Source organism: Oncorhynchus tshawytscha, linkage group LG33, assembly GCF_018296145.1.
Source record: "Oncorhynchus tshawytscha isolate Ot180627B linkage group LG33, Otsh_v2.0, whole genome shotgun sequence".
Taxonomy (NCBI): Eukaryota; Metazoa; Chordata; class Actinopteri; order Salmoniformes; family Salmonidae; genus Oncorhynchus; species Oncorhynchus tshawytscha.
This window is the reverse complement of record NC_056461.1, coordinates 44,774,538-44,799,184: the sequence shown is the minus strand read 5'-3', so window position 1 is coordinate 44,799,184 and position 24,647 is coordinate 44,774,538. Positions and strand designations below refer to the sequence as shown.

General features: G+C 45.1%; 1 protein-coding gene across 2 annotated transcripts; it reads right to left on the bottom strand.

Moving 5' to 3' along the window:
• Positions 1–8,832: 8,832 nt before the first annotated feature.
• Positions 8,833–16,796, bottom strand: c1qa (complement component 1, q subcomponent, A chain). 2 transcript variants are annotated; one of them, XM_042311541.1, is made up of 6 exons: positions 16,651–16,796; positions 15,197–15,367; positions 13,209–13,552; positions 12,672–12,758; positions 12,441–12,485; positions 8,833–9,605 (listed from the first exon to the last, which is right to left on the bottom strand). In XM_042311541.1, the coding sequence occupies exons 1-6, from the start codon at positions 16,667–16,669 to the stop codon at positions 9,498–9,500; spliced, it is 774 nt and encodes a 257-aa protein (XP_042167475.1). In that variant the 5' UTR covers positions 16,670–16,796; the 3' UTR covers positions 8,833–9,497. The 2 variants fall into 2 exon arrangements, with proteins under 2 accessions (XP_042167475.1, XP_042167476.1); XM_042311542.1 differs by lacking the exon at positions 16,651–16,796 and adding an exon at positions 16,540–16,552.
• Between the last annotated feature and the right edge of the window lie 7,851 nt (positions 16,797–24,647).

Below are 24,647 nucleotides of genomic sequence, written 5' to 3'. Positions count from 1 at the left end.
ATTAACACCATCCAGTCCCATCCTTCAGTTCCCCTCAACCCCTCCCATCTATCTCTAAACACCATCCAGTCCCATCCTTCAGCTCCATTCAACTCCTCCCATCTATCTCTAAACACCATCCAGTCCCATCCTTCAGTTCCATTCAACCCCTCCCATCTATCTCTAAACACCATCCAGTCCCATCCTTCAGCTCCCCTCAACCCCTCCCATCTATCTCTAAACACTGTCCAGTCCCATCCTTCAGCTCCACTCAACCCCTCCCATCTATCGCTGAACACCATCCAGTCCCATCCTTCAGCTCCATTCAACCCCTCCCATCTATCTCTAAACACCATCCAGTACCATCCTTCAGCTCCATTCAACCCCTCCCATCTATCTCTGAATACCATCCAGTTCTTCAGCTCCATTCAACCCCTCCCATCTATCTCTAAACACCATCCAGTCCCATCCTTCAGTTCCATTCAACCCCTCCCATCTATCTCTAAACACCATCCAGTCCCATCCTTCAGCTCCACTCAACCCCTCCCATCTATCTCTTAATTAACACCATCCAGTCCCATCCTTCAGTTCCCCTCAACCCCTCCCATCTATCTCTGAACACCGTCCAGTCCCATCTTTCATCTCCCTCAACCCCTCCCATCTATCTCTAAACACCATCCAGTCCCATCCTTCAGCTCCCCTCAACCCCTCCCATCTATCTATAAACACTGTCCAGTCCCATCCTTCAGCTCCACTCAACCCCTCCCATCTATCTCTTAATTAACACCATCCAGTCCCATCCTTCAGTTCCCCTCAACCCCTCCCATCTATCTCTGAACACCATCCAGTCCCATCCTTCAGTTCCATTCAACCCCTCCCATCTATCTCTAAACACCATCCAGTCCCATCCTTCAGCTCCCTCAACCCCTCCCATCTATCTCTAAACACTGTCCAGTCCCATCCTTCAGCTCCACTCAACCCCTCCCATCTATCTCTAAACACTGTCCAGTCCCATCCTTCAGCTCCACTCAACCCCTCTCATCTATCTCTTAATTAACACCGTCCAGTCCCATCCTTCAGTTCCCATCTATCTCTTAATTAACACCATCCAGTCCCATCCTTCAGTTCCCCTCAACCCCTCCCATCTATCTCTGAACACCGTCCAGTTTTGATTTCTATGTTCCATACATTTTCTCACTGTACTGTGATGTTTCACAAAACTTCTGAACCTTTCTATTCTCATAGCTTCTACAGATTGTAAATGAAAGACAAAACATTTTGCAAAAAGTATTACTATATTATTAGAGTATTACTATATTATTAGAGTATTACTATATTATTAGAGTATTACTATATTATTAGAGTATTACTATATTATTAGAGTATTACTATATTATTAAAGTATTACTATATTATTAAAGTATTACTATATTATTAGAGTATTACTATATTATTAGAGTATTACTATATTATTAAAGTATTACTATATTATTAAAGTATTACTATATTATTGATAAATTGACTATGACTTTTTAAATCACTCTGCAGAGTTAGCTCCAGGTAAATGTTGCCATTTTTTTGCCATTCCTGAACCAGGAATGACATGTTACATATGGACAGTACCAAAACAAATGATCTAATGATTCTGTCTCTTCGCAGCTAAATCTGCAGAGCTGGGATGGTTGTATCTCCCATATAAACTCAACAAAAAATAAAAAGTCAATTTTTCAGGTCCCTGCCTTTCAAAGATAATTCATAAAAATCCAAATAACTTCACAGCTCTTCATTGTAAAGGGTTTAAACACTGTTTCCCATGCTTTTTCAATGAACCATAAACAATTAATGAATATGCACCTGTGAAATGGTCTATGAACGTGCCTTAGGCATGCTGCAAGGAGGCATGAGGACTGCAGATGTGGCCAGGGCAATAAATTGCAATGTCCATACTGTGAGACGCCTAAGACAATGCTACAGGGAGACAGGACGGACAGCTGATCGTCCTTGCAGTGGCAGACCACGTGTAACAACACCTGCACCGGATCGGTACAACCGAACATCACACCTGCGGGACAGGTACAGGATGGAAACAACAACTGCCCAAGTTACACCAGGAACGCACAATCTCTCCATCAGTGCTCAGACTGTCTGCAATAGGCTGAGAGAGGCTGGACTGAGGGCTTGTAGGCCTGTTGTAGGCCTGTTGTAAGGCAGGTCCTCACCAGCAACAACGTCGCCTATGGACACAAACCCACCGTCGCTGGAGCAGACAGGACTGGCAGAAAGTGCTCTTCATTGACAAGTCGCGGTTTTGTCTCACCAGGGGTGATGGTCGGATTCGCGTTTATCGTCGAAGAAATGAGTGTTACACTGAGGCCTGTACTCTGGAGCGGGATCAATTTGGAGGTGGAGAGTCCATCATGGTCTGGGGCGGTGTGCCACAGCATCATCGGACTGAACTTGTTGTCATTGCAGGCAATTTCAACTCTGTGTGTTACAGGGAAGACATCCTCCTCCCTCATGTGGTACCCTTCCTGCAGGCTCATCCTGACATGACCCCCCAGCATGACAATGTCACCATCCATACTGCTCGTTCTGTGTGTGATTTCCTGCAAGACAGGAATGTCAGTGTTCTGCCATGGCCAGCAAAGAGCCCGGATCTCAATCCCATTGAAAACGTCTGGGACCTGTTGGATCGGAGGGTGAGGGCTAGGGCCGTTCCCCTCCAGAAATGTCCGGGAACTTGCAGGTGCCTTGTTGGAAGAGTGGGGAAACAGCTTACAGCAAGAACTGGCAAATCTGGTGCAGTCCATGAGGAGGAGATGCACTGCAGTACTTAACGCAGCTGGTGGCCAGATTCTGACTGTTGCTTTTGATTTTGGCCCCCTTTTTGTTCAGGGACACATTATTCCATTTCTGTTAGTCACATGTCTGTGGAACTTGTTCAGTTTGTGTCTCAGTTGTTCAATCTTGTTATGTTCATACAAATATTTACACATTTGTTTATGCATTCTTTTTATTTCACCTTTATTTAACCAGGTAGGTCAGTTGAGAACAAGTTCTCATTTACAACTGCGACATGGCCAAGATAAAGCAAAGCAGTGCGACAAAAAACAACAACACAGAGTTACACATGGAATAAACAAACATACAGTCAATAACACAATAGAATAATCTGTATACAGTGTGTGCAAATTAAGTAAGGAGGTAAGGCAATAAATAGGTCAATAGTGGCAAAGCAATTACAATATAGCAATTTACACTGGAGTGTAATATGTGCAGATGAGGATGTGCAAGTAGAAATACTGGGGTGCAAAAAAGCAGAAAAACAAAATCAAATATGGGGATGAAGTAGGTAGTTGGTTGGATAGGCTATTTACATATGGGCTGTGTTCAACTGCAGCGATCGGTAAGCTGCTCTGACAGCTGACGCTTAAAGTTAGTGAGGGAAATATAAGTCTCCAACTTCAGTGATCTTTGCAATTCATTCCAGTCATTGGCAGCAGAGAACTGGAAGGAAAGGCGGCCAAAGGAGGTGTTGGCTTTGGGGATGACCAGTGAAATATACCTGCTGGAGCACGTGACACGGGTGGGTGCTGCTATGGCGACCAGTGAGCTGACATAAGGCGGGCTTTACCTAGCATAGACTTATAGATGACCTGGAGCCAGTGGGTTTGGCAACGAAAATGTAGCGAGGACCAGCCAACGAGAGCATATAGGTCACAGTGGTGGGTAATATATGGGGCTTTGGTGACAAAACAGATGGCACTGTGATAGAATGCATCTAATTTGCTGAGTAGAGTGTTGGAGGCTATTTTGTAAATGACATCGCTGAAGTCAAGGATCGGTAGGATAGTCAGTTTTGCAAGGGTATTTTTGGCAGCATGACTGAAAATTTTGATTTTGGATTGGAGGTGCTTAATATGAGTCTGGAAGGAGAGTTTACAGTCTAACCAGATGCCTAGGTATTTATAGTCCACATATTCTAATTCAGAACCGTCCAGAGTAGTGATGCTAGTCGGGCGGGCAGCAATCGGTTGAAGAGCATGCATTTCGTTTTACTAGCATTTAAGAGCAGTTGGAGGCCACGGAATGAGTGTTGCATGGCATTGAAGCTCATCTGGATGTGTGTTAGGGATCCAGATTTTGCAGCTCTTTCAGAACATCAGCTGTCTGGATTTGGGGGAAGTAGAAGCAGGGGGTCTTGGACCAGTTGTTGTGGGGGTGCAGAGCTGTTGGCCGGGGTTTGGGTAGCCAGGTGGAAAGCATGGCCAGCTGTAGAGAATTGCTTGTTGAAATTCTCAATTATCGTGGATTTATTGGTGGTGACAGTGTTTCCTAGTTTTAGTGCAGTGGGCAGCTGGAAGGAGGTGCTCTTATTCTCCATGGACTTTACAGTGTCCCAAAACGTTTTGGAATTAATGCTGCAGGATGCAATTTTCTGTTTGAAAATGCTAGCCTTTGCTTTCTCAACTGACTGTGTGTATTGGTTCCTGACTTCCCTGAAAAGTTGCATATCGCGGGGACTATTCGATACTAGTGCAGTACGCCACAGGATGTTTTTGTGCTGGTCAAGGGCAGTCAAGTCTGGAGTGAACCAAGGGCTATATCTGTTCTTAGTTCTACATTTTTTGAATGTGGCATGCTTATTTAAGATGGAGAGGAAAGCACTTTTAATGAACAACCAGGCATCCTCTACTGAAGGGATGAGGTCAATATCCTTCCAGGTCGATTAGAAAGGCCTGCTCGCAGAAGTGTTTTAAGGAGAGTTTGACAGTGATGAGGTGGGGTCGTTTGACCGCGGACCCATAACGGACGCAGGCAAAGAGGCAGTGATCGCTGAGATCTTGGTTGAAAACAGCAGAGGTGTATTTAGAGGGCAAGTTGGTCAGGATGATGTTTATGAGGGTGCCCATATTTACAGATTTGGAGTTGTACCTGGTAGGTTCCTTGATCATTTGTATGAGATTGAGGGCATCTAGTTTAGATTGTAGGACAGCCGGGGTGTTAAGCATATCCCAATTTAGGTCACCTATCAGTATGACCTCTGATGATAGATGGGGGGCAATCAATTCATATATGGTGTCCAGGGCACAGCTGGGAGCTGTGGGGGGTCTATAACAAGCAGCAACAGTGAGGGACTTATTTCTGCAGAGATGGATGTTTAAAAGTAAAAGCTCGAACTGTTTGGGCACAGACCTGGATAGTATGACAGAACTCTGCAGGCTCTCTCTACAGTAGATTGCAATTCCGCCCCCTTTAGCAGTTCTATCTTGACTAAAAATGTTGTAGTTGGTGGATGGAAATTTCAGAAGTTTTGGTGGCCTTCCTAAGCCAGGATTCAGACATGGCTAGGACATCAGGGTTGGCAGAGTGTGCTAAAGCAGTGAATAAAGCAAACTTAGGGAGGAGGCTTCTGATATGAACATGCATGAACCCAAGGCTTTTACGGCTTCAGAAGTCAACAAATGAGAGTGCCTGGGGAATAGGAGTGGTGCTGGGGGCTGCAGGGCCTGGATTAATCTCTACATCACCAGAGGAACAGAGGAGGAGTAGGATGAGGGTACGGCTAAAGGCTATAAGAACTGGTCATCTAGTGCTTTGGGAACAGAGAATAAAAGGAGCAGATTTCTGGGTGTGGTAGGATAGATTCAGGGCATAGTGTACAGACAGGGGTATGGTAGGATGCGAGTACTGTGGAGATAAATCCAGGCATTGAGTGACAATGAGAGAGGTTGCATCTCTGGAGGCACCAGTTATGGTGAGATCTCCGCATGTGTGGGGGGTGGGACAAAATGGCCTATCTGAGGCATGTTGAGCAGGACTAGGGCCTCCGCAGTAAAATAAAACAAAGACAGCTACCCTAAACAACAGTATACAAGGCATATTGACATTAGAGAGAGACATAAAGCAATCACAGGTGTTGATTGGGAGAGCTAAGACAACGGGTGAGACAACAACAGGTAAACAGCTAAGACAACAGCAACGGGTCAATGGCGATGAATGGGCAGAGAGGGTCAGTTAGCTACACACAGGGCCTGAGTTCGAGGCTAGGGCCGACAGTTAAACCAAATTAAGTACCGTGTTAATGAACAGTCCAGCAGGCATCAGCTGTGTAGCCGAGTGATCACAGGGTCCAATGAGCGGGCTGGGGCTAGCAGATGAATCTTCACTAACATCCACGACGCAGAGGCCGGTTGAGAGCACATCGGTCGAATTACGTCAGCAGACGAGCAGACCAGTCGTGATGGATCGGCGGGGCTCCGTGTCGAGAAAGTGTCCAGGCCAATTGGCAGGAGAGGTATTGTAGATGGTTTGCAATGGTTTGCAACTGCACATGGGGACAAAGATTGTACTTTTTGGAGAAATGTCCTATGGTCTGATGAAACAAAAATATAACTGTTTGGCCATAATGACCATCGTTATGTTTGGAGGAAAAAGGGGGAGGCTTGCAAGCCGAAGAGCACCATCCCAAAGCACGGGGGTGGCAGCATCATGTTGTGGGTGTGCTTAGCTGCAAGAGGGACTGGTGCACTTCCCAAAATAGATGGCATCATGAGGGAGCAAAATGATGTGGATATATTGAAGCAACATCTCAAGACATCAGTCAAGAAGTTAAAGCTTAGTCGCAAATGGGTCTTCCAAATGGACAATGACCCCAAGCATACTTCCAAAGTTGTGTCAAAATGGTTTAAGGACAACAAAGTCAAGGTATTGGAGTGGCCATCACAAAGACCTGACCTCATTCCTATAGAACATTTGTGGGCAGAACTGAAAAACTGTGTGCGAGCAAGGAGGCCTACAAACCTGACTCAGTTACATCAGCTCTGTCTGGAGGAATGGGCCAAAATTCACCCAACTTATTGTGGGAAGCTTGTGGAAGGCTTCCCGAAATGTTTGACCCAAGATAAACAATTTAAAGGCAATGCTACCAAATACTAATTGAGTGTATGTAAACTTCTGACCCACTGGGAATGTGATGAAAGATATAAAAGCTGAAATAAATCATTCTCTCCACTATTATTCTGACATTTCACATTCTTAAATAAAGTGGTGATCCTAACTGACCTAAGACAGGGAATTTTTACTAGGATTAAATGTCAGGAATTGTGAAAAACTAAGTTTAAATGTATTTGGCTAAGGTGTATGTAAACTTCCGATGTCATCTGTAGCTGCGATGATCCGGTCCAGATCTTCCGGTGATGTAGTGAAAAGATAAAAAAATGTTAAGTGATGAAAATAAAAGCAGTTGAGCAGTGAGAGGACGTTTCTTTTCTCCAATGATCTGTAAGGTCCCTGAGTTGAGCAGTGATTTTCAAACACAGATTCAACCACAAAGACCAGAGAGGTTTTCCAATGCCTCGCAAAGAAGGCCATCCATTGTTTGATGTGTAAAAATAAAATAAGAAGCAGACATTGAATATCATTTTGAGCTGAGGTGACTTTCTTAATTACACTCTAGATGAGGATAATGTATCAATACACCCAGTCACTACAAAGATACAAGCGTCCTTGCTAACTCAGTTGCTGGAGGGATTTCATAGTTTAATGGCTGTGATAGAAGAGAACTGAGGATGGATCAACAACATTGTAGTTACTCCACAATACTAATATTAACCTAAATGACATAATAAAAATATTCCATATCATGCATAGCACTAAAGTAATACTGCAAAAAAAAGTGGCGAAGAAATTAACTTTTTGTCCTGAATAGAAAGTGTTATGTTTGGGGTGTTTGTTTCCAATACAACACATTACTGAGTACCACTCTCTCACATTCTGACCATAGTTCTTTTGTGTTTGCTTTGTTTTAGTGTTGGTCAGGACGTGAGCTGAGTGGGCATTCTATGTTGTGTGTCTAGTTTTCCAGTTTCTATGTTTGGCCTGATATGGTTCTCAATCAGAGGCAGGTGTTAGTCATTGTCTCTGATTGGGAACCATATATAGGTAGCCTGTTTTGTGTTGGGTTTTGTGGGTGGTTGTCTTCTGTGTCTGCACCAGACAGAACTGTTTCGGTTTTTGTTCCACATTTGTTGTTTTGTATTTTGTAGTGTTAAGGTTTATGGTCTTTATTAAACATGATGAACTCTAACCACGCTGCACTTTGGTCCTCTCCTTCGTCCACAGAAAAAATCTGTTACACACTCTCCATACTTTCAAGCACGGTGGTGGCTGCATTATGTTATGGGTATGCTTGTAATCGTTAAGGACTGGGGAGTTTTTCATTATAAAAAAGCAACAGATTGGAGCTAAGCACAGCCAAATCCAACAGACCCTGGGAAATGAATTGAGCTTTCAGCAGGACAATAACCTAAAAACAGTAAATGTTCCTGAGTGGCCGAGTTACAGTTTTGACTTAATTCTACTTGAAAATTATTGTCTAGCAATGATCAGTAAACAATATGACAGAACTTTAATTTTTTTATAAGAAAACAGGGCAAATACTGCACAATCCAGATGTGTAAAGCTCTTAGAGATTGACCCAGAAAGACTCACAGCTCTTAGAGACTGACCCAGGAAGACTCACAGCTGTAATCACTGCCAAAGGTTATTCTACAAAGTATTGACTCACAGGTGGGAATATTTATGTCATTGTGACATTTCTGTATTTCATTTCCAATAAATGTGCTACATTAAAACACATGTTTTCACTTTGTCATAATATTGAATCCATTTTGAATCCAAGCTGTAACACAAGAAACTGTGGAATAAATCAAGGGTTATGAATCATCTCTGACAGTACTGTATGTTGCCCTAAGAGTTGGTAGAATCTTATTCACCGTGATTCACAGCTGTAATGGCTACCGGCTTCCAGTATTAACTCTTGGATGTGAAGACATACACAATCAAGACAGCTTCATTTTAAATTGTATTTTTATTATTCATTTGGAAAATGTTGTATAATTTCTTTAAAATGTGGAGTAGGATGTGTAGATTAAAGAAAAACATCACATGTAAATCCCTTTTGAGATTTAAAGCATCAAAAAGTAAAGACTGCCACAGGTGTGTGTGACTTTCACTTGGCACTGTATTTTATATCAATAATGGCAGGGTTGGTATAGAACAGTATAGATCAGTATAGAACCATATAGATCAGTATAGATCGGTATAGAACAGTATAGATCAGTATAGAACAGTATAGATCCGTATAGAACCGTATTGATCAGTATAGAACAGTATAGATCAGTATAGAACAGTATAGATCAGTATAGAACTGTATAGATCAGTATAGATCAGTATAGAACCATATAGATCAGTATAGATCGGTATAGAACAGTATAGATCAGTATAGAACAGTATAGATCAGTATAGAACCGTATTGATCAGTATAGAACAGTATAGATCAGTATAGAACTGTATAGATCAGTATAGATCAGTATAGAACCATATAGATCAGTATAGATCGGTATAGAACAGTATAGATCAGTATAGAACAGTATAGATCAGTATAGAACAGTGTTAGTAATGGTTGGTTCCCAGGGACAACTCATGTGACGAGGTCACTGCATGGCGTTGTGACATCACTTCCCAGTGGGGAAGAGCAGGAAGCCGTTGAACACGATCTTCTTGTCCTTCTTGTCATCCTTCACATTCTCCGGCTGCTCGTCTTTAAACGGCTCCAGCCACACCTGGTTATATTAACACACCTGGTTACACACCTGTTTATAGAATCATTGTGTGTTGTTGGTATGGACGATGCTACACAAAGACAGCAGTCACATCCCATTCAATCTGACATAATAAGCCAACAGGCCCCAATCATGACAATAAAAATACAACCCTTTAGCATTTCCAAATCAAAATGTACTACTATTAGCTAGCTACATCCCATTGATAACTTATTTCATCAAGTTCTGCACACAAAGTAACCGGTGATCTAAAGTTGAATGCAGTCGTGTTTCACCCAGTCATGGTCACCCGTGTTTCACCCAGTCATGGTCACCCGTGTTTCACCCAGTCATGGTCACCCGTGTTTCACCCAGTCATGGTCACCCATATTTCACCCAGTCATGGTCACCCGTGTTTCACCCAGTCATGGTCACCCTGGTCACCCGTGCTTCACCCGGTCATGGTCACCCGTGTTTCACCCAGTCATGGTCACCCGTGTTTCAGTCTCTGTGAATGACTGGACCAAGGCACAGCGTAATGATCCTCTTCCTGTGAATGACTGGACCAAGGTGCAGCGTAATGATCCTCTTCCTGTGAATGACTGGACCAAGGCGCAGCGTAATGATCCTCTTCCTGTGAATGACTGGACCAAGGCGCAGCGTAATGATCCTCTTCCTGTGAATGACTGGACCAAGGCACAGCGTAATGATCCTCTTCCTGTGAATGACTGGACCAAGGCGCAGCGTAATGATCCTCTTCCTGTGAATGACTGGACCAAGGCACAGCGTAACAGTCCTCTTCCTGTGAATGACTGGACCAAGGCGCAGCGTAACAGTCCTCTTCCTGTGAATGACTGGACCAAGGCGCAGCGTGAGACGTGTTCATGATATTTTATTAAAATCAGAACACTAGAACAAAAAAATAACAAAGGAAAACGAACAGTTCTGTAAGGAAACTAACAATACAGAAAACAACTACCCACAAAACCCATGTGGGCAAGAGCTACCTAAGTATGGTTCCCAATCAGAGACAACGATAGACAGCTGTCCCTGATTGAGAACCATACCCGGGGCATCCCGGGTGGCGCAGTGGTTAAGGGCGCTGTACTGCAGCGCCAGCTGTGCCATCAGAGTCCCTGGGTTCGCGCCCAGGCTCTGTTGTAACCGGACGCGACCGATAGGTCCGTGGTGCGACCGCACAATTGGCCTAGCTCGTCTGGGTTAGGGAGGGCTTGGTCGGTAGGGATGTCCTTGTCTCATCGCGCACCAGCGACTCCTGTGGTGGGCCGGGCGCAGTGCGCGCTAATCAAGGTTGCCAGGTGCACGGTGTTTCCTCCGGGTTGGATGCGCGCTGTGTTAAGAAGCTTGGTTGGGTTGTGTATCGGAGGACACATGACTTTCAACCTTCGTCTCTCCCGAGCCCGTACGGGAGTTGTAGCGATGAGACAAGATAGTAGCTACTACAACAATTGGATACCACGAAATTGGGGAGAAAAATGAGTAAAAAATACAAATAAAATAAAATATATATATATAGAAAAGAGAACATAGAATGCCCACCCTAGTCACACCCTGGCCTAACCAAAATAGAGAATAAAAGCCTCTCTATGGCCAGGGCGTGACAGCATCCTTTCAAGCACACCCTTCTCATTAACCTGTGGGGAGTTATTCACCATTTTCTATGAACAAATAAGGTTTTATATATAAGATGGTTAAATAAAGAGCTAAATTATTGATTATTATTATATTATTATAAGAGCTCATTGTCACTTCCCACGAGTTGGGTTTTGGCAAAAACTCACAATCATTCTTCTGTTTAATAAATGTATCGTATATTGTGTGTGTGTGGCAGGATTACAATGAGGGCAAACAACAACATTTGAGAGTGCTCTGACCCTGGTGATAGATGGGGTACAGCTGACCCTGGTGATAGATGGGGTACAGCTGACCCTGGTGATAGATGGGGTACAGCTGACCCTGGTGATAGATGGGGTACAGCTGACCCTGGTGATAGATGGGGTACAGCTGACCCTGGTGATAGATGGGGTACAGCTGACCCTGGTGATAGAGGGGTACAGCTGACCCTGGTGATAGAGGGGTACAGCTGACCCTGGTGATAGAGGGGGTACAGCTGACCCTGGTGATAGAGGGGGTACAGCTGACCCTGGTGATAGAGGGGTACAGCTGACCCTGGTGATAGAGGGGGTACAGCTGACCCTGGTGATAGAGGGGTACAGCTGACCCTGGTGATAGAGGGGTACAGCTGACCCTGGTGATAGAGGGGGTACAGCTGACCCTGGTGATAGAGGGGTACAGCTGACCCTGGTGATAGATGGGGTACAGCTGACCCTGGTGATAGAGGGGGTACAGCTGACCCAGGTGATAGAGGGGGTACAGCTGACCCTGGTGATAGAGGGGGTACAGCTGACCCTGGTGATAGAGGGGGTACAGCTGACCCTGGTGATAGAGGGGGTACAGCTGACCCTGGTGATAGAGGGGGTACAGCTGACCCTGGTGATAGATGGGGTACAGCTGACCCTGGTGATAGAGGGGGTACAGCTGACCCTGGTGATAGAGGGGGTACAGCTGACCCTGGTGATAGATGGGGTACAGCTGACCCTGGTGATAGATGGGGTACAGCTGACCCTGGTGATAGAGGGGGTACAGCTGACCCTGGTGATAGAGGGGGTACAGCTGACCCTGGTGATAGAGGGGGTACAGCTGGAGGTTGAATGTTTGAAGGAGTACGGGACTATAAAAGGTTTGGGAACCACTGGTATGGAGAATGCTGTGTGGTGATTGGTTAATATGGATGATACTATGTGCTGATTGGTTAGTATGGAGGATGGTTCCCACCTTGTTGCCGCGTGATAGGTCCAACACCACACCTCCTGACAGAACCTACACATCATGGAATTAACAATAAAATAGTGTTATTAGGAAGAAAAATCTATGTTGTTAAACTCTTTACCCGGTGTCGTCATAGTAACCCAACCTGGTGTCGTCACAGTAACCCAATTTGGTGTCATCAGTCCCTACTTGGTGTTGTCATAGTAACCCTACCTGGTGTTGTCATAGTAACCATACCTGGGTAGTGGCTCTGTTGTTGTAGTCACAGAAACCTAGCATCCTCTCTCCCAGGGCGTCACTTTTCAGATGCAGACACATGCCCACCTATACACACACACACACACACACACACACACACACACACACACACACACACACACACACACACACACACACACACACACACACACACACAGTTTTACAAGATATCGAAAGAGAGAGTAATACCTGTCTGTCTGTCTGTCTGTCTGTCTGTCTGTCTGTCTGTCTGTCTGTCTGTCTGTCTGTCTGTCTGTCTGTCTGTCTGTCTGTCTGTCTGTCTGTCTGTCTGTCTGTCTGTCTGTCTGTCTGTCTGTCTGTCTGTCTGTCTGTCTGTCTGTCTGTCTGTCTGTCTGTCTGTCTGTCTGTCTGTCTGTCTGTCTGTCTGTCTGTCTGTCTGTCTGTCTGTCTGTCTGTCTGTCTGTCTGTCTGTCTGTCTGTCTGTGTGCTGTCTGTCTGCCTGTCTGTCTGTCTGTCTGTCTGTCTGCCTGTCTGTCTGTCTGCCTGTCTGTCTACCTTGGCCTCTGAGTGGAAGACGAAGTAGTAGACTCCAGGTATGCTGCAGGTGAAGATTCCAGAGTTCAAACTGATCAGGTTGCTGCTGGTGATGGCGGAGTTATAGGTCAGGGTTCGTTTGTAGGGGGGGTAGGAGATGTCTGTCCGGGACACGGAGAAGGCCGCGCGGTGTTGATGGGATTGGTCCCCGCCTCTCCCTGCGGGGCCAGGGGGGCCAGGGGGCCCAGAGGGACCCTCAGGTCCCAGGTCTCCACTTAAGCCTTTAGGCCCCATGTCCCCGGGAATCCCCCGGCTCCCTTTCGTCCCTTTCAGTCCATGGGGCAACCCCGCATCCAGCTGCAGTGCTGGGAGAAAGATGAGGGAGGGACCGAGGTTTACTAAACAGCAACCATTAGATGTAGACTTTTCAGCTCAATACCACAGACCCTGACCACCAGACTGACCACCAGACCCTGACCACCAGACTGACCACCAGACCCTGTCCACCAGACTGACCACCAGACCCTGACCACCAGACTGACTACCAGACCCTGACCACCAGACCCTGACCACCACACCACACAAGCATTTCGCTACACTCGCATTAACATCTGCTAACCATGTGTATGTGACAAATAAAATTTGATTTGATTTGATAACAGACCCTGACCACCACACTGACCACCACACTGTAACAGACCCTGACCACCAGACCCTGACCACCACACTGTAACAGACTCTGACCACCACACTGACTACCAGACCCTGACCACCACACTGACCACCAGACCCTGACCACCACACTGTAACAGACCCTGACCACCAGACTGACCACCAGACCCTGTCCACCAGACTGACCACCAGACCCTGACCACCAGACTGACCACCAGACCCTGTCCACCAGACTGACCACCAGACCCTGACCACCAGACTGACTACCAGACCCTGACCACCAGACCCTGACCACCACACTGTAACAGACCCTGACCACCACACTGACCACCACACTGTAACAGACCCTGACCACCAGACCCTGACCACCACACTGTAACAGACTCTGACCACCACACTGACTACCAGACCCTGACCACCACACTGACCACCAGACCCTGACCACCACACTGTAACAGACCCTGACCACCACACTGACCACCAGACCCTGACCACCACACTGACCACCAGACCCTGACCACCAGACCCTGACCACCACACTGACCACCAGACCCTGACCACCAGACCCTGACCACCACACTGACCACCAGACCCTGACCACCAGACTGACCACCACACTGACCACCAGACCCTGACCACCAGACCCTGACCACCAGACCCTGACCACCAGACTGTAACAGACCCTGACCACCAGACTATAACAGACCCTGACCACCAGACTATAACAGACCCTGACCACCAGACTGACCACCAGACCCTGACAAGACTGTAACAGACCCTGACCACAAGACTGACCACCAGACCCTGATCACCAGACTGTAACAGACCCTGACCACCAGACTATAACAGACCCTGACCACCACACTGTAACAGACCCTGACCATCACACTATAACAGACCCTGACCAGAGGAGGAGGGAGAGGAGGGAGAGGAAGAGACAGTAGGGAGAGGAAGAGAGAGAAGGGAGAGGAAGGAGAGGAAGAGAGACAAGGGAGAGGTGGGAGATGAAGAGAGAGAAGGGAGAGGAAGAGAAAGGCGGGAGAGACCCTGACCACACTAACCACACAGTCCTCTTTACTGACAGGTTATGTAACATGCTCTTTCTTCTCTCTCCCTGTCTCCCTTATCTCCCTCCTCCCTCCTCTCTCCTCTTCTCCCTTTCTCTCCCTCTCTCTACTTATTTCTCCCCCCTCTCCCTCTCCCCCTCTCCCTCCTCTTTCCTCCTCTCCCTCCTCCCTTCTCCCTTCTCTCTTCTCCCTTCTCTCCCTCCCTCCTCTCCTTCCTCTCCCTCCTCTCCCTTCTTTATTCTCTCTCCAATCCCTCCATCTCTCTGTTACCTGGCTCTCCTTTTTCTCCCTTTGCTCCTTGTCGCCCATCCCGGCCTGGAGTTCCTTGCGCTCCTGGTGTTCCGTCCTGGACCAAGCATCTGTTCTGGCATCGCCCCAAGGAAAGGAGCACCGCCACACACACCGCAGACAGTGAAAACCCTGACATCATCCTCAGGAACCCTGAGAGGACAGGACGCAGAGACATGACATCATAGAGGGTCAAATATGACGTCACAGGAGAAATGACTCTAGAATACTTTCCCTCCTTCCCAGACAACTCCAGATGACTGCTCAAGTTATATTATTCCACCAACACACCTGAACCCAAAGGCTTGATGGTTAGTTGATTGGTTCACCCAAAGGTTTGATGGTTAGTTGATTGGTTCACCCCAAAGGTTTGATGGTTAGTTGATTGGTTCACCCCAAAGGTTTGATGGTTAGTTGATTGGTTCACCCAAAGGCTTGATGGTTAGTTGATTGGTTCACCCAAAGGCTTGATGGTTAGTTGATTGGTTCACACAAAGGTTTGATGGTTAGTTGATTGGTTCACCCCAAAGGTTTGATGGTTAGTTGATTGGTTCACCCAAAGGCTTGATGGTTAGTTGATTGGTTCACACAAAGGCTTGATGGTTAGTGTATTGGTTCACCCAAAGGCTTGATGGTGATATGCTGCTATTGGCTCCCGCCCCAAGAGGTTTGACAGGTTTCCCAACCCTCTCCTCCCCCCCAAGAGTTTTACAGGTTTCCCAACCCCCTCCCCTCCACCAAGAGGTTTCACAGGTTTCCCAACCCCTCCCCTCCACCAAGAGGTTTCACAGGTTTCCCAACCCTCTCCTCACCCCCTCCCCCAAGAGGTTTCACAGGTTTCCCAACCCCTCCCCTCCACCAAGAGGTTTCACAGGTTTCCCAACCCTCTCCCCCTCCCCTCCCCCAAGAGGTTTCACAGGTTTCCCAACCCCTCCCCTCCCCCAAGAGATTTCACAGGTTTCCCAACCCCCTCCCCTCCCCAAGAGGTTTCACAGGTTTCCCAACCCTCTCCACCTCCCCTCCCCCAAGAGATTTCACAGCTTTCCCAAACCTCTCCACCTCCCCTCCCCAAGAGGTTTCACAGGTTTCCCAACCCTCTCCCCCTCCCCTCCCCCAAGAGGTTTCACAGGTTTCCCAAACCTCTCCCCTCCCCTCCCCCAATAGGTTTCACAGGTTTCCCAACCCTCTCCCCTCCCCTCCCCCAAGAGGTTTCACAGGTTTCCCAACCCCCCCCCCCCCCCTCCCCTCCCCCAAGAGGTTTCACCGGACAGAGGAGAGAGTTGGGGAAACCTGGGTTAGAGCATGGAGCTGGTAACTCTTTTCACCTCTGATCCTCTCCTGCTCTCCAAAAAGACAAAAATCATTGACTAAACTCTATTGCAAATAAATCTCTATATAACATGTCTATTTAATATGTGTAGATATGTGTCACTCACCAGTGTTTTTGATCAGCATAGAACAGGGACGTCTTGTCTGTCTGTTCCGTCTTTTTAGTTATGTTGAATAAAGTCCATCCTGCAGTTATTACATTGATCACACACACACACACACACACACACACACACACACACACACACACACACACACACACACACACACACACACACACACACACACACACACACACACACACACACACACACACACACACACACACACAAGCCTGCAGCGTACACACACACACTGAAACACATGAGTCAGTAGCTTTATTTCCTCAAACTCTGTTTTGACTGTCTTTCTCTGTTGGTGGTTTTGATCCAAACACTAAAACCACTTCTTTCTGTAAAAACGGACAGTTATTCTGCTAAATAAGAACAGTAAAGCCCCCTTTACTGGCTCAAATAGCCGACCAATCAGCCTGTTACCAACCCTTAGTAAACATTTGAAAAAAATGGTGTTTGATCAAATACAATGCTATTTTACTGTACACAAATTGACAACAGAATTTCAGCATGCTTATAGGAAGGACATTCAACAAGCACAGCACTTACACAAATATCTGATGATTTGCTGTGAGAAATTTATAATAAAAAGATTGTGGGAGCTGTTTTGTTAGACCAGTGTGGCTATTGACATTACATTATGCTGGAAAAACGTAGGTGTTATGGCTTTACTGCTATATTGTGGATAAAGAGTTACCTGTCTAACAGAACACAGAGGGTGTTCTTTAATGGAAGCCTCTCCAACATAATCCAGGTAGAATTAGGAATTTCCCAGGGTAGCTGTCTAGGCCCTTTACTTTAAAAAAATCTTTACTAATGACATGCCATTGACTTTGAGTGAAGCGGATGACTCAACACTGTACACGTCAGCTACTACAGAGATTGAAATGACTGCAACACTTAACAAAGAGCTGCAGTTAGTTTCAGAATGGGTGGCAAGGTATAAGTTAGTCCTAAGTTTTTCCAAAACTAAAAGCATTGTATTTGGGACAAATCATTCACTAAACCCTAAACCTCAATTAAATCTGGTAATAAATAATGAAGAAATTGAGCAAATTGAGGTGACAAAATTGTTTGGAGTAACCCTTGGATTATAAACTGTCATGGTCAAAACATATTGATACAACAGTAGCCAAGATGGGGAGAAGTCTGTCCATAATAAAGAGCAGTCTGTTTAAACGACTAGCACACAGCTCAGACAGCCATACCCCACAAGACATTCCACCAGAGGTCTGTTTAAACGACTAGCACACAGCTCAGACAGCCATACCCCACAAGACATTCCACCAGAGGTCTGTTTAAAGGACTAGCACACAGCTCAGACAGCCATGCCCCACAAATCAAATCAAATTGTATTTGTCACACACACATGGTTAGCAGATGTTAATGCGAGTGTAGCGAAATGCTTGTGCTTCTAGTTCCGACATTGCAGTAATAACCAACGAGTAATCTAACCTAACAATTCCAAAACTACTACCTTATACACACAAGTGTAAAGGGATAAAGAATATGTACATAAAGATATGAATGAGTGATGGTACAGAAGGGCATAGGCAAGATGCAGTCGATGGTATCGAGTACAGTATATACATATAAGAAGAGTAGTGTAGGGAATGTAAACAAAGTGGCATAGTTTAAAGTGATACACGTATTACATAAAGATGCAGTATATGATAGAGTACAGTATATACATATACATATGAGATGGATAATGTAGGGTATGTAAACATTATATGAAGTAGCATTGTTTAAAGGGGCTAGTGATATATTTTACATCAATTTCCATCAATTCCCATTATTAAAGTGGCTGGTTTTGAGTCAGTGTGTTGGCAGCAGCCACTCAATGTTAGCGGTGGCTGTTTAACAGTCTGATGGCCTTGAGATAGAAGCTGTTTATCAGTCTCTCAGTCCCAGCTTTGATGCACCTGTACTGACCTCGCCTTCTGGATGATAGCGGGGTGAACAGGCAGTGGCTCGGGTGGTTATTGTCCTTGATGATTTTTATGGCCTTCCTGTGACATCGGGTGGTGTTGGTGTCCTGGAGGGCAGGTAGTTTTCCCCCGGTGATGCGTTGTGCAGACCTCACTACCCTCTGGAGAGCTTTATGGTTGTGGGCGGAGCAGTTGCCGTATCAGGCGGTGATACAGCCCGACAGGATGCTCTCGATTGTGCATCTGTAGAAGTTTGTGAGTGTTTTTGGTGACAAGCCGAATTTCTTCAGCCTCCTGAGGTTGAAGAGGCGCTGTTGCGCCTTCTTCATGATGCTGTCTGTGTGGGTGGATGAATTCAGTTTGTCTGTGATGTGAACGCCGAGGAACTTAAGACTTACTACCCTCTCCACTACTGTTCCATCGATGTGGATAGGGGGGTGCTCCCTCTGCTGTTTCCTGAAGTCCACAATCATCTCCTTAGTTTTGTTGACGTTGAGTGTGAGGTTATTTTCCTGACACCACACTCCGAGGGCCCTCACCTCCTCCCTGTAGGCAGTCTCGTCGTTGTTGGTAATCAAGCCTACCACTGTTGTGTCGTCCGCAAACTTGATGATTGAGTTGGAGGCGTGTCTGGCCACGCAGTCATGGGTGAACAGGGAGTACAGGCGAGGGCTCAGAACTCACCCTTGTGGGGCCCCAGTGTTGAGGATCAGCAGAGTGGAGATGTTGTTACCTACCCTCACCACCTAGGGGCGGCCCGTCAGGAAGTCCAGTACCCAGTTGCACAGGGCGGGGTCGAGACCCAGGGTCTCGAGCTTGATGACGAGTTTAGAGGGTACTATGGTGTTAAATGCTGTAGTCGATGAACAGCATTCTCACATAGGTATTCCTCTTGTCCAGATGGGTTAGGGCAGTGTGCAGTGTGGAGGCATATAGCAGAGTAGTGGGGGGGTAAATGTACTACATCACTGATGGTGTAGAGTGGGAGGGTAAATGTACTACATCATTGATGGTGTAGAGTGGGAGGGTAAATGTACTACATCACTGATGGTGTAGAGTAGTGGAGGGTACATGGCATTCTGAGAAAACATCAATAACATTACACTGTTCATACATACACATTATGTTAGCTAGCCAGCCAGCCATCTAACGTCAGCTAGCCAGCTAATCAATTAACCATTAGGCTATAACTATCAATACAAACTGATTATCATAGCTAGCTAAAGTTAACAAAATAGGTTAAATGTTAGCTAGCTAACATTAGGCTATAACTAGTAATGCAAAATGGCTGAGAAAACATCACTAACGTTACACACTTCATACACTTAAGGTAATGTTAGCTAGCAAGCCAGCCATCTAATCTCCGCTAACGTTAGCTAGCTAATAGCAAGCTTTAACTTGGGGTCTTTTGTTTAGACATATAACGTTAACTAGCTAGCTAAAAAAAAACTAAAATCCCAAACCATAGAGTAACGTTACTAGCAATACAAACCGATTGTCATAGCTTGCTAAAGTTAACCAAATAGGTTCAATGTTAGCTAGCAAGCCAGCCATTGAACTCCAGCTGGCTAGCTAACAGCAAGCTTTAACTTGCAATGAAAACAACTTTCTGTACTGCAAACTTAGAAACGTATAGTACCTGAATCTATAGCTAGATTCTTACTCATGTACATGGATGAAAGCTTCACAGCAGACTGCAACACCTCGGTTACGTTCAGTTTGCACATCTTTTTTGGCCCATTATGCCAAGTCACTCTGAGCATTAAGGAGGGAGGAGACGGCGGGAAAGAGTTCACTGGGGTTAGATTCAGAAGCTTGACATTTTGAAAGTGGCTTTAGCAGCAAATACAGAGGAAGACAATGTACAGAGGAGGGAGTGAAAGGATGATAGGTCCTCCGGAAATTTTGTTTTTCTCCATTTTCACTCAGCTGCCTGTTCTGTAAGTTCGCAATGAGTCACTCAGCCACAGAGCAGGGCCCAGAGGGGACTAACTATCCTTCTGGGACAGTTACAGCCCTCGAGGGGCCTAACTATCAGTCTGGGACAGTTACAGCCCTCGAGGGGCCTAACTATCAGTCTGGGACAGTTACAGCCCTCGAGGGGCCTAACTATCAGTCTAGGAAAGTTACAGCCCTCAAGGGGCCTAACTATCAGCCTGGGACAGTTTTTTTTTTTTTGATTTCAACTTTATTTAACCAGGTAGGCTAGTTGAGAACAAGTTCTCATTTACCATTGCGACCTGGCCAAGAGAAAGCAAAGCAGTGCGACACAAACAATAACACAGAGTTACACATAAACAAACATACAGTCAATAATACAATAGAAAACGTCTATATAGTACACTATATTCAGCATGTGCAAATGAGGTAGGATAAGGTAGGTAAGGCAATAAATAGGCCATAGTGGCGAAATAATTACAATATAGCAATTCAACACTGGAGTGATAGATGTGCAGAAGATGAATGTACAAGTAGAGATACTGGGGTGCAAAGGAGCAAAATAAATCAAATAAATAACAATATGGTGATGAGGTAGTTGGATGGGCTATTTACAGATGGGCTGTGTAGAGGTACAGTGATCTGTGAGCTGCTCTGACAGCTGGTGCTTAAAGCTAGTGAGGGATATATGAGTCTCCAGCTTCAGTGGTTTTTGCAGTTCGTTCCAGTCATTGGCAGCAGAGAACTGGAAGGAAAGACGACCGAAGGAGGAATTGGCTTTGGGGATGACCAGTGAAATATACCTGCTGGAGCGAGTGCTGCGGGTGGGTGCTGCTATGGTGACCAGTGAGCTGAGATAAAGCGGGGCTTTACCTAGCAACGACTTACAGATGACCTGGAGCCAGTGGGTTTGGCGACAGATATGAAACGAGGGCCAGCCAACAAGAGCATACAGGTCGCAGTGGTGGGTAGTATATGGGGCTTTGGTGACAAAACGGATTGCACTGTGATAGACTGCATCCAATTTGCTGAGTAGAGTGTTGGAGGCTATTTTGAAAATGACATCGCCGAAGTCAAAAATCTGTAGAATAGCCAGTTTTCCTAGGGTATGTTTGGCAGCATGAGTGAAGGATGCTTTGTTACGAAATAGGAAGCCGATTCTAGATTTAATTTTGGATTGGAGATGCTTAATGTGAGTCTGGAAGGAGAGTTTACAGTCTAACCAGACACCTAGGTATTTGTAGTTCTCCACATATTCTAAGTCAGAACCGTCCAGAGTAGTGATGCTGGACGGGTGGGTAGGTGTGGGCAGCGATCGGTTGAAGAGCATGCATTTAGTTTTGCTTGCATTTAAGAGCAGTTGGAGGCCACGGAAGGAGAGTTGTATGGCATTGAAGCTTGTCTGGAGATTAGTTAACACAGTGTCCAAAGAAGGGCCAGAAGTATACAGAATGGTGTCGTCTGTGTAGAGGTGGATCAGAGAATCAGCAGCAGCAAGAGCGACATCATTGATGTATACAGAGAAAAGAGTCGTCCCGAGGATTGAACCCTGTGGCACCCCCATAGAGACTGCCAGAGGTCAGACAACAGGTTCTCCGATTTGACACACTGAACTCTGTCTGAGAACCAGGCGAGGCAGTCATTTGAGAAACCAAGGCTGTTGAGTCTGCCGATAAGAATGTGGTGATTGACAGAGTCGAAAGCCTTGGCCAGGTCGATGAATACAGCTGCACAGTATTGTCTCTTGTCGATGGCGGTTATGATGTCGTTTAGGACCTTGAGCGTGGCTGAGGTGCACCCATGACCAGCTCTGAAACCAGATTGCATAGCGGAGAAGGTATTTGGGGGATTTGAAATGGTCGGTGATCTGTTTGTTAACTTTGCTTTCGAAGACCTTAGAAAGGCAGGGTAGGATGGATATAGGTCTGTAGCAGTTTGGGTCTAGAGTGTCTCCCCATTTGAAGAGGGGGATGACCGCAGCAGCTTTCCAATCTTTGGGGATCTCAGACAATACGAAAGAGAGGTTGAACAGGCTAGTAATAGGGGTTGCAACAATTTCGGAGGATAATTTTAGAAAGATAGGGTCCAGATTGTCTAGCCCGGCTGATTTGTAGGAGTCCAGATTTTGCAGCTCTTTCAGAACATCAGCTATCTGGATTTGGGTGAAGGAGAAATGGGGAAGGCTTGGGCTTGTTGCTGTGGGGGGTGCAGGGCTGTTGACCAGGGTAGGGGTATCCAGGTGGAAAGCATGGCCAGCCGTAGAAAAATGCTTATTGAAATTCTCAATTTTCGCATATTTATCGGTGGTGACAGTGTTTCCTAGCCTCGGTGCAGTGGGAAGCTGGGAGGAGGTGCTCTTATTCTCCATGGACTTTACAGTGTCCCAGAACCTTTTTGAGTTTGTGCTACAGGATGCAAATTTCTGCTTGAAAAAGCTAGCCTTAGCTTTCCTTACTGCCTGTGTATATTTGTTCCTAACTTCCCTGAAAAGTTGGGTGGCTATTCGATGCTAATACAGTGCACCACAGGATGTTTTTGTGCTGGTCAAGGGCAATCAGGTCTGGAGTGAACCAAGGGCTATATCTGTTCCTGGTTCTACATTTTTTGAATGGGGCATGCTAATTTTAGATGGTGAGGAAAGCACTTTTAAAGAATAACCAGGTATCCTCTACTGACGGAATAAGGTCAATATCATTCCAGGATACCCGGGCCAGGTCGATTAGAAAGGCCTGCTCGCTTGACCGCAGACCCTTTACGGATGCAGGCAATAAGGCAGTGATCGCTGAGATCTTCGTTGAATATAGCAGAGTTGTATTTGGAGGGAAGGTTGGTTAGGATGATATCTATGAGGGTGCCTGTGTTTACGGATTCGGGGTCGTACCTGGTAGGTTCATTGATAATTTGTGTGAGATTGAGAGCATCAAGCTTATATTGTAGGATGGCCGGGGTGTTAAGCATGTCCCAGTTTAGGTCACCTAACAGCACGAGCTCTGAAGATAGATGGGGGGCAATCAATTTGCATATGGTGTCCAGGTCACAGCTGGGGGCAGAAGGTGGTCTATAGCAAGCGGCAACAGTAAGAGACTTGTTTCTGGAGAGGTGGCTTTTTTTTTTTTTTCAATTTAAAGTTTTATTAAGTTTTCTTGTTTTTCAATCAACCAACAACACACATTCCACATTCACAGATGTGACAGGCTTTAAAAAAAGAAAAAGTCAAAAAATAATAATACATTTGAAAAAATAAAAATAAAAATACAATTAAAAGTCAAATAAAAGCATTTATTTTTCTTAATCTATTTATTTTCCTTGGTACATACATACATACATACATACATACATACATACATACATACATACATACATACATACATACATACATACATACATACATACATACATACATACATACATACATACATACATACATACATACATACATATATACATACATACATACATACATACATACATACATACATACATATATACATACATACATACATACATACATACATACATACATACATACATACATACATACATACATACATACATATATACATACATACATACATACATACATACATACATACATACATACATACATACATACATACATACATACATACATACATATATACATACATACATACATACATACATACATACATACATACATACATACATACATACATATATACATACATACATATATACATACATACATACATACATATATACATACATACATACATACATACATACATACATACATACATACATACATACATACATACATACATACATACATACATATATACATACATACATACATACATACATACATACATACATACATACATATATACATACATACACATATACATACATACACACATATACATACATACACACATATACATACATACATACATACATACATAGGTACATACATACACACATATACATACATACATATATACATAGGTACATACATACACACATATACATACATACATACATACATATATACATACATACATACATAGGTACATACATACACACATATACATACATACATATATACATAGGTACATACATACATACATAGGTACATACATA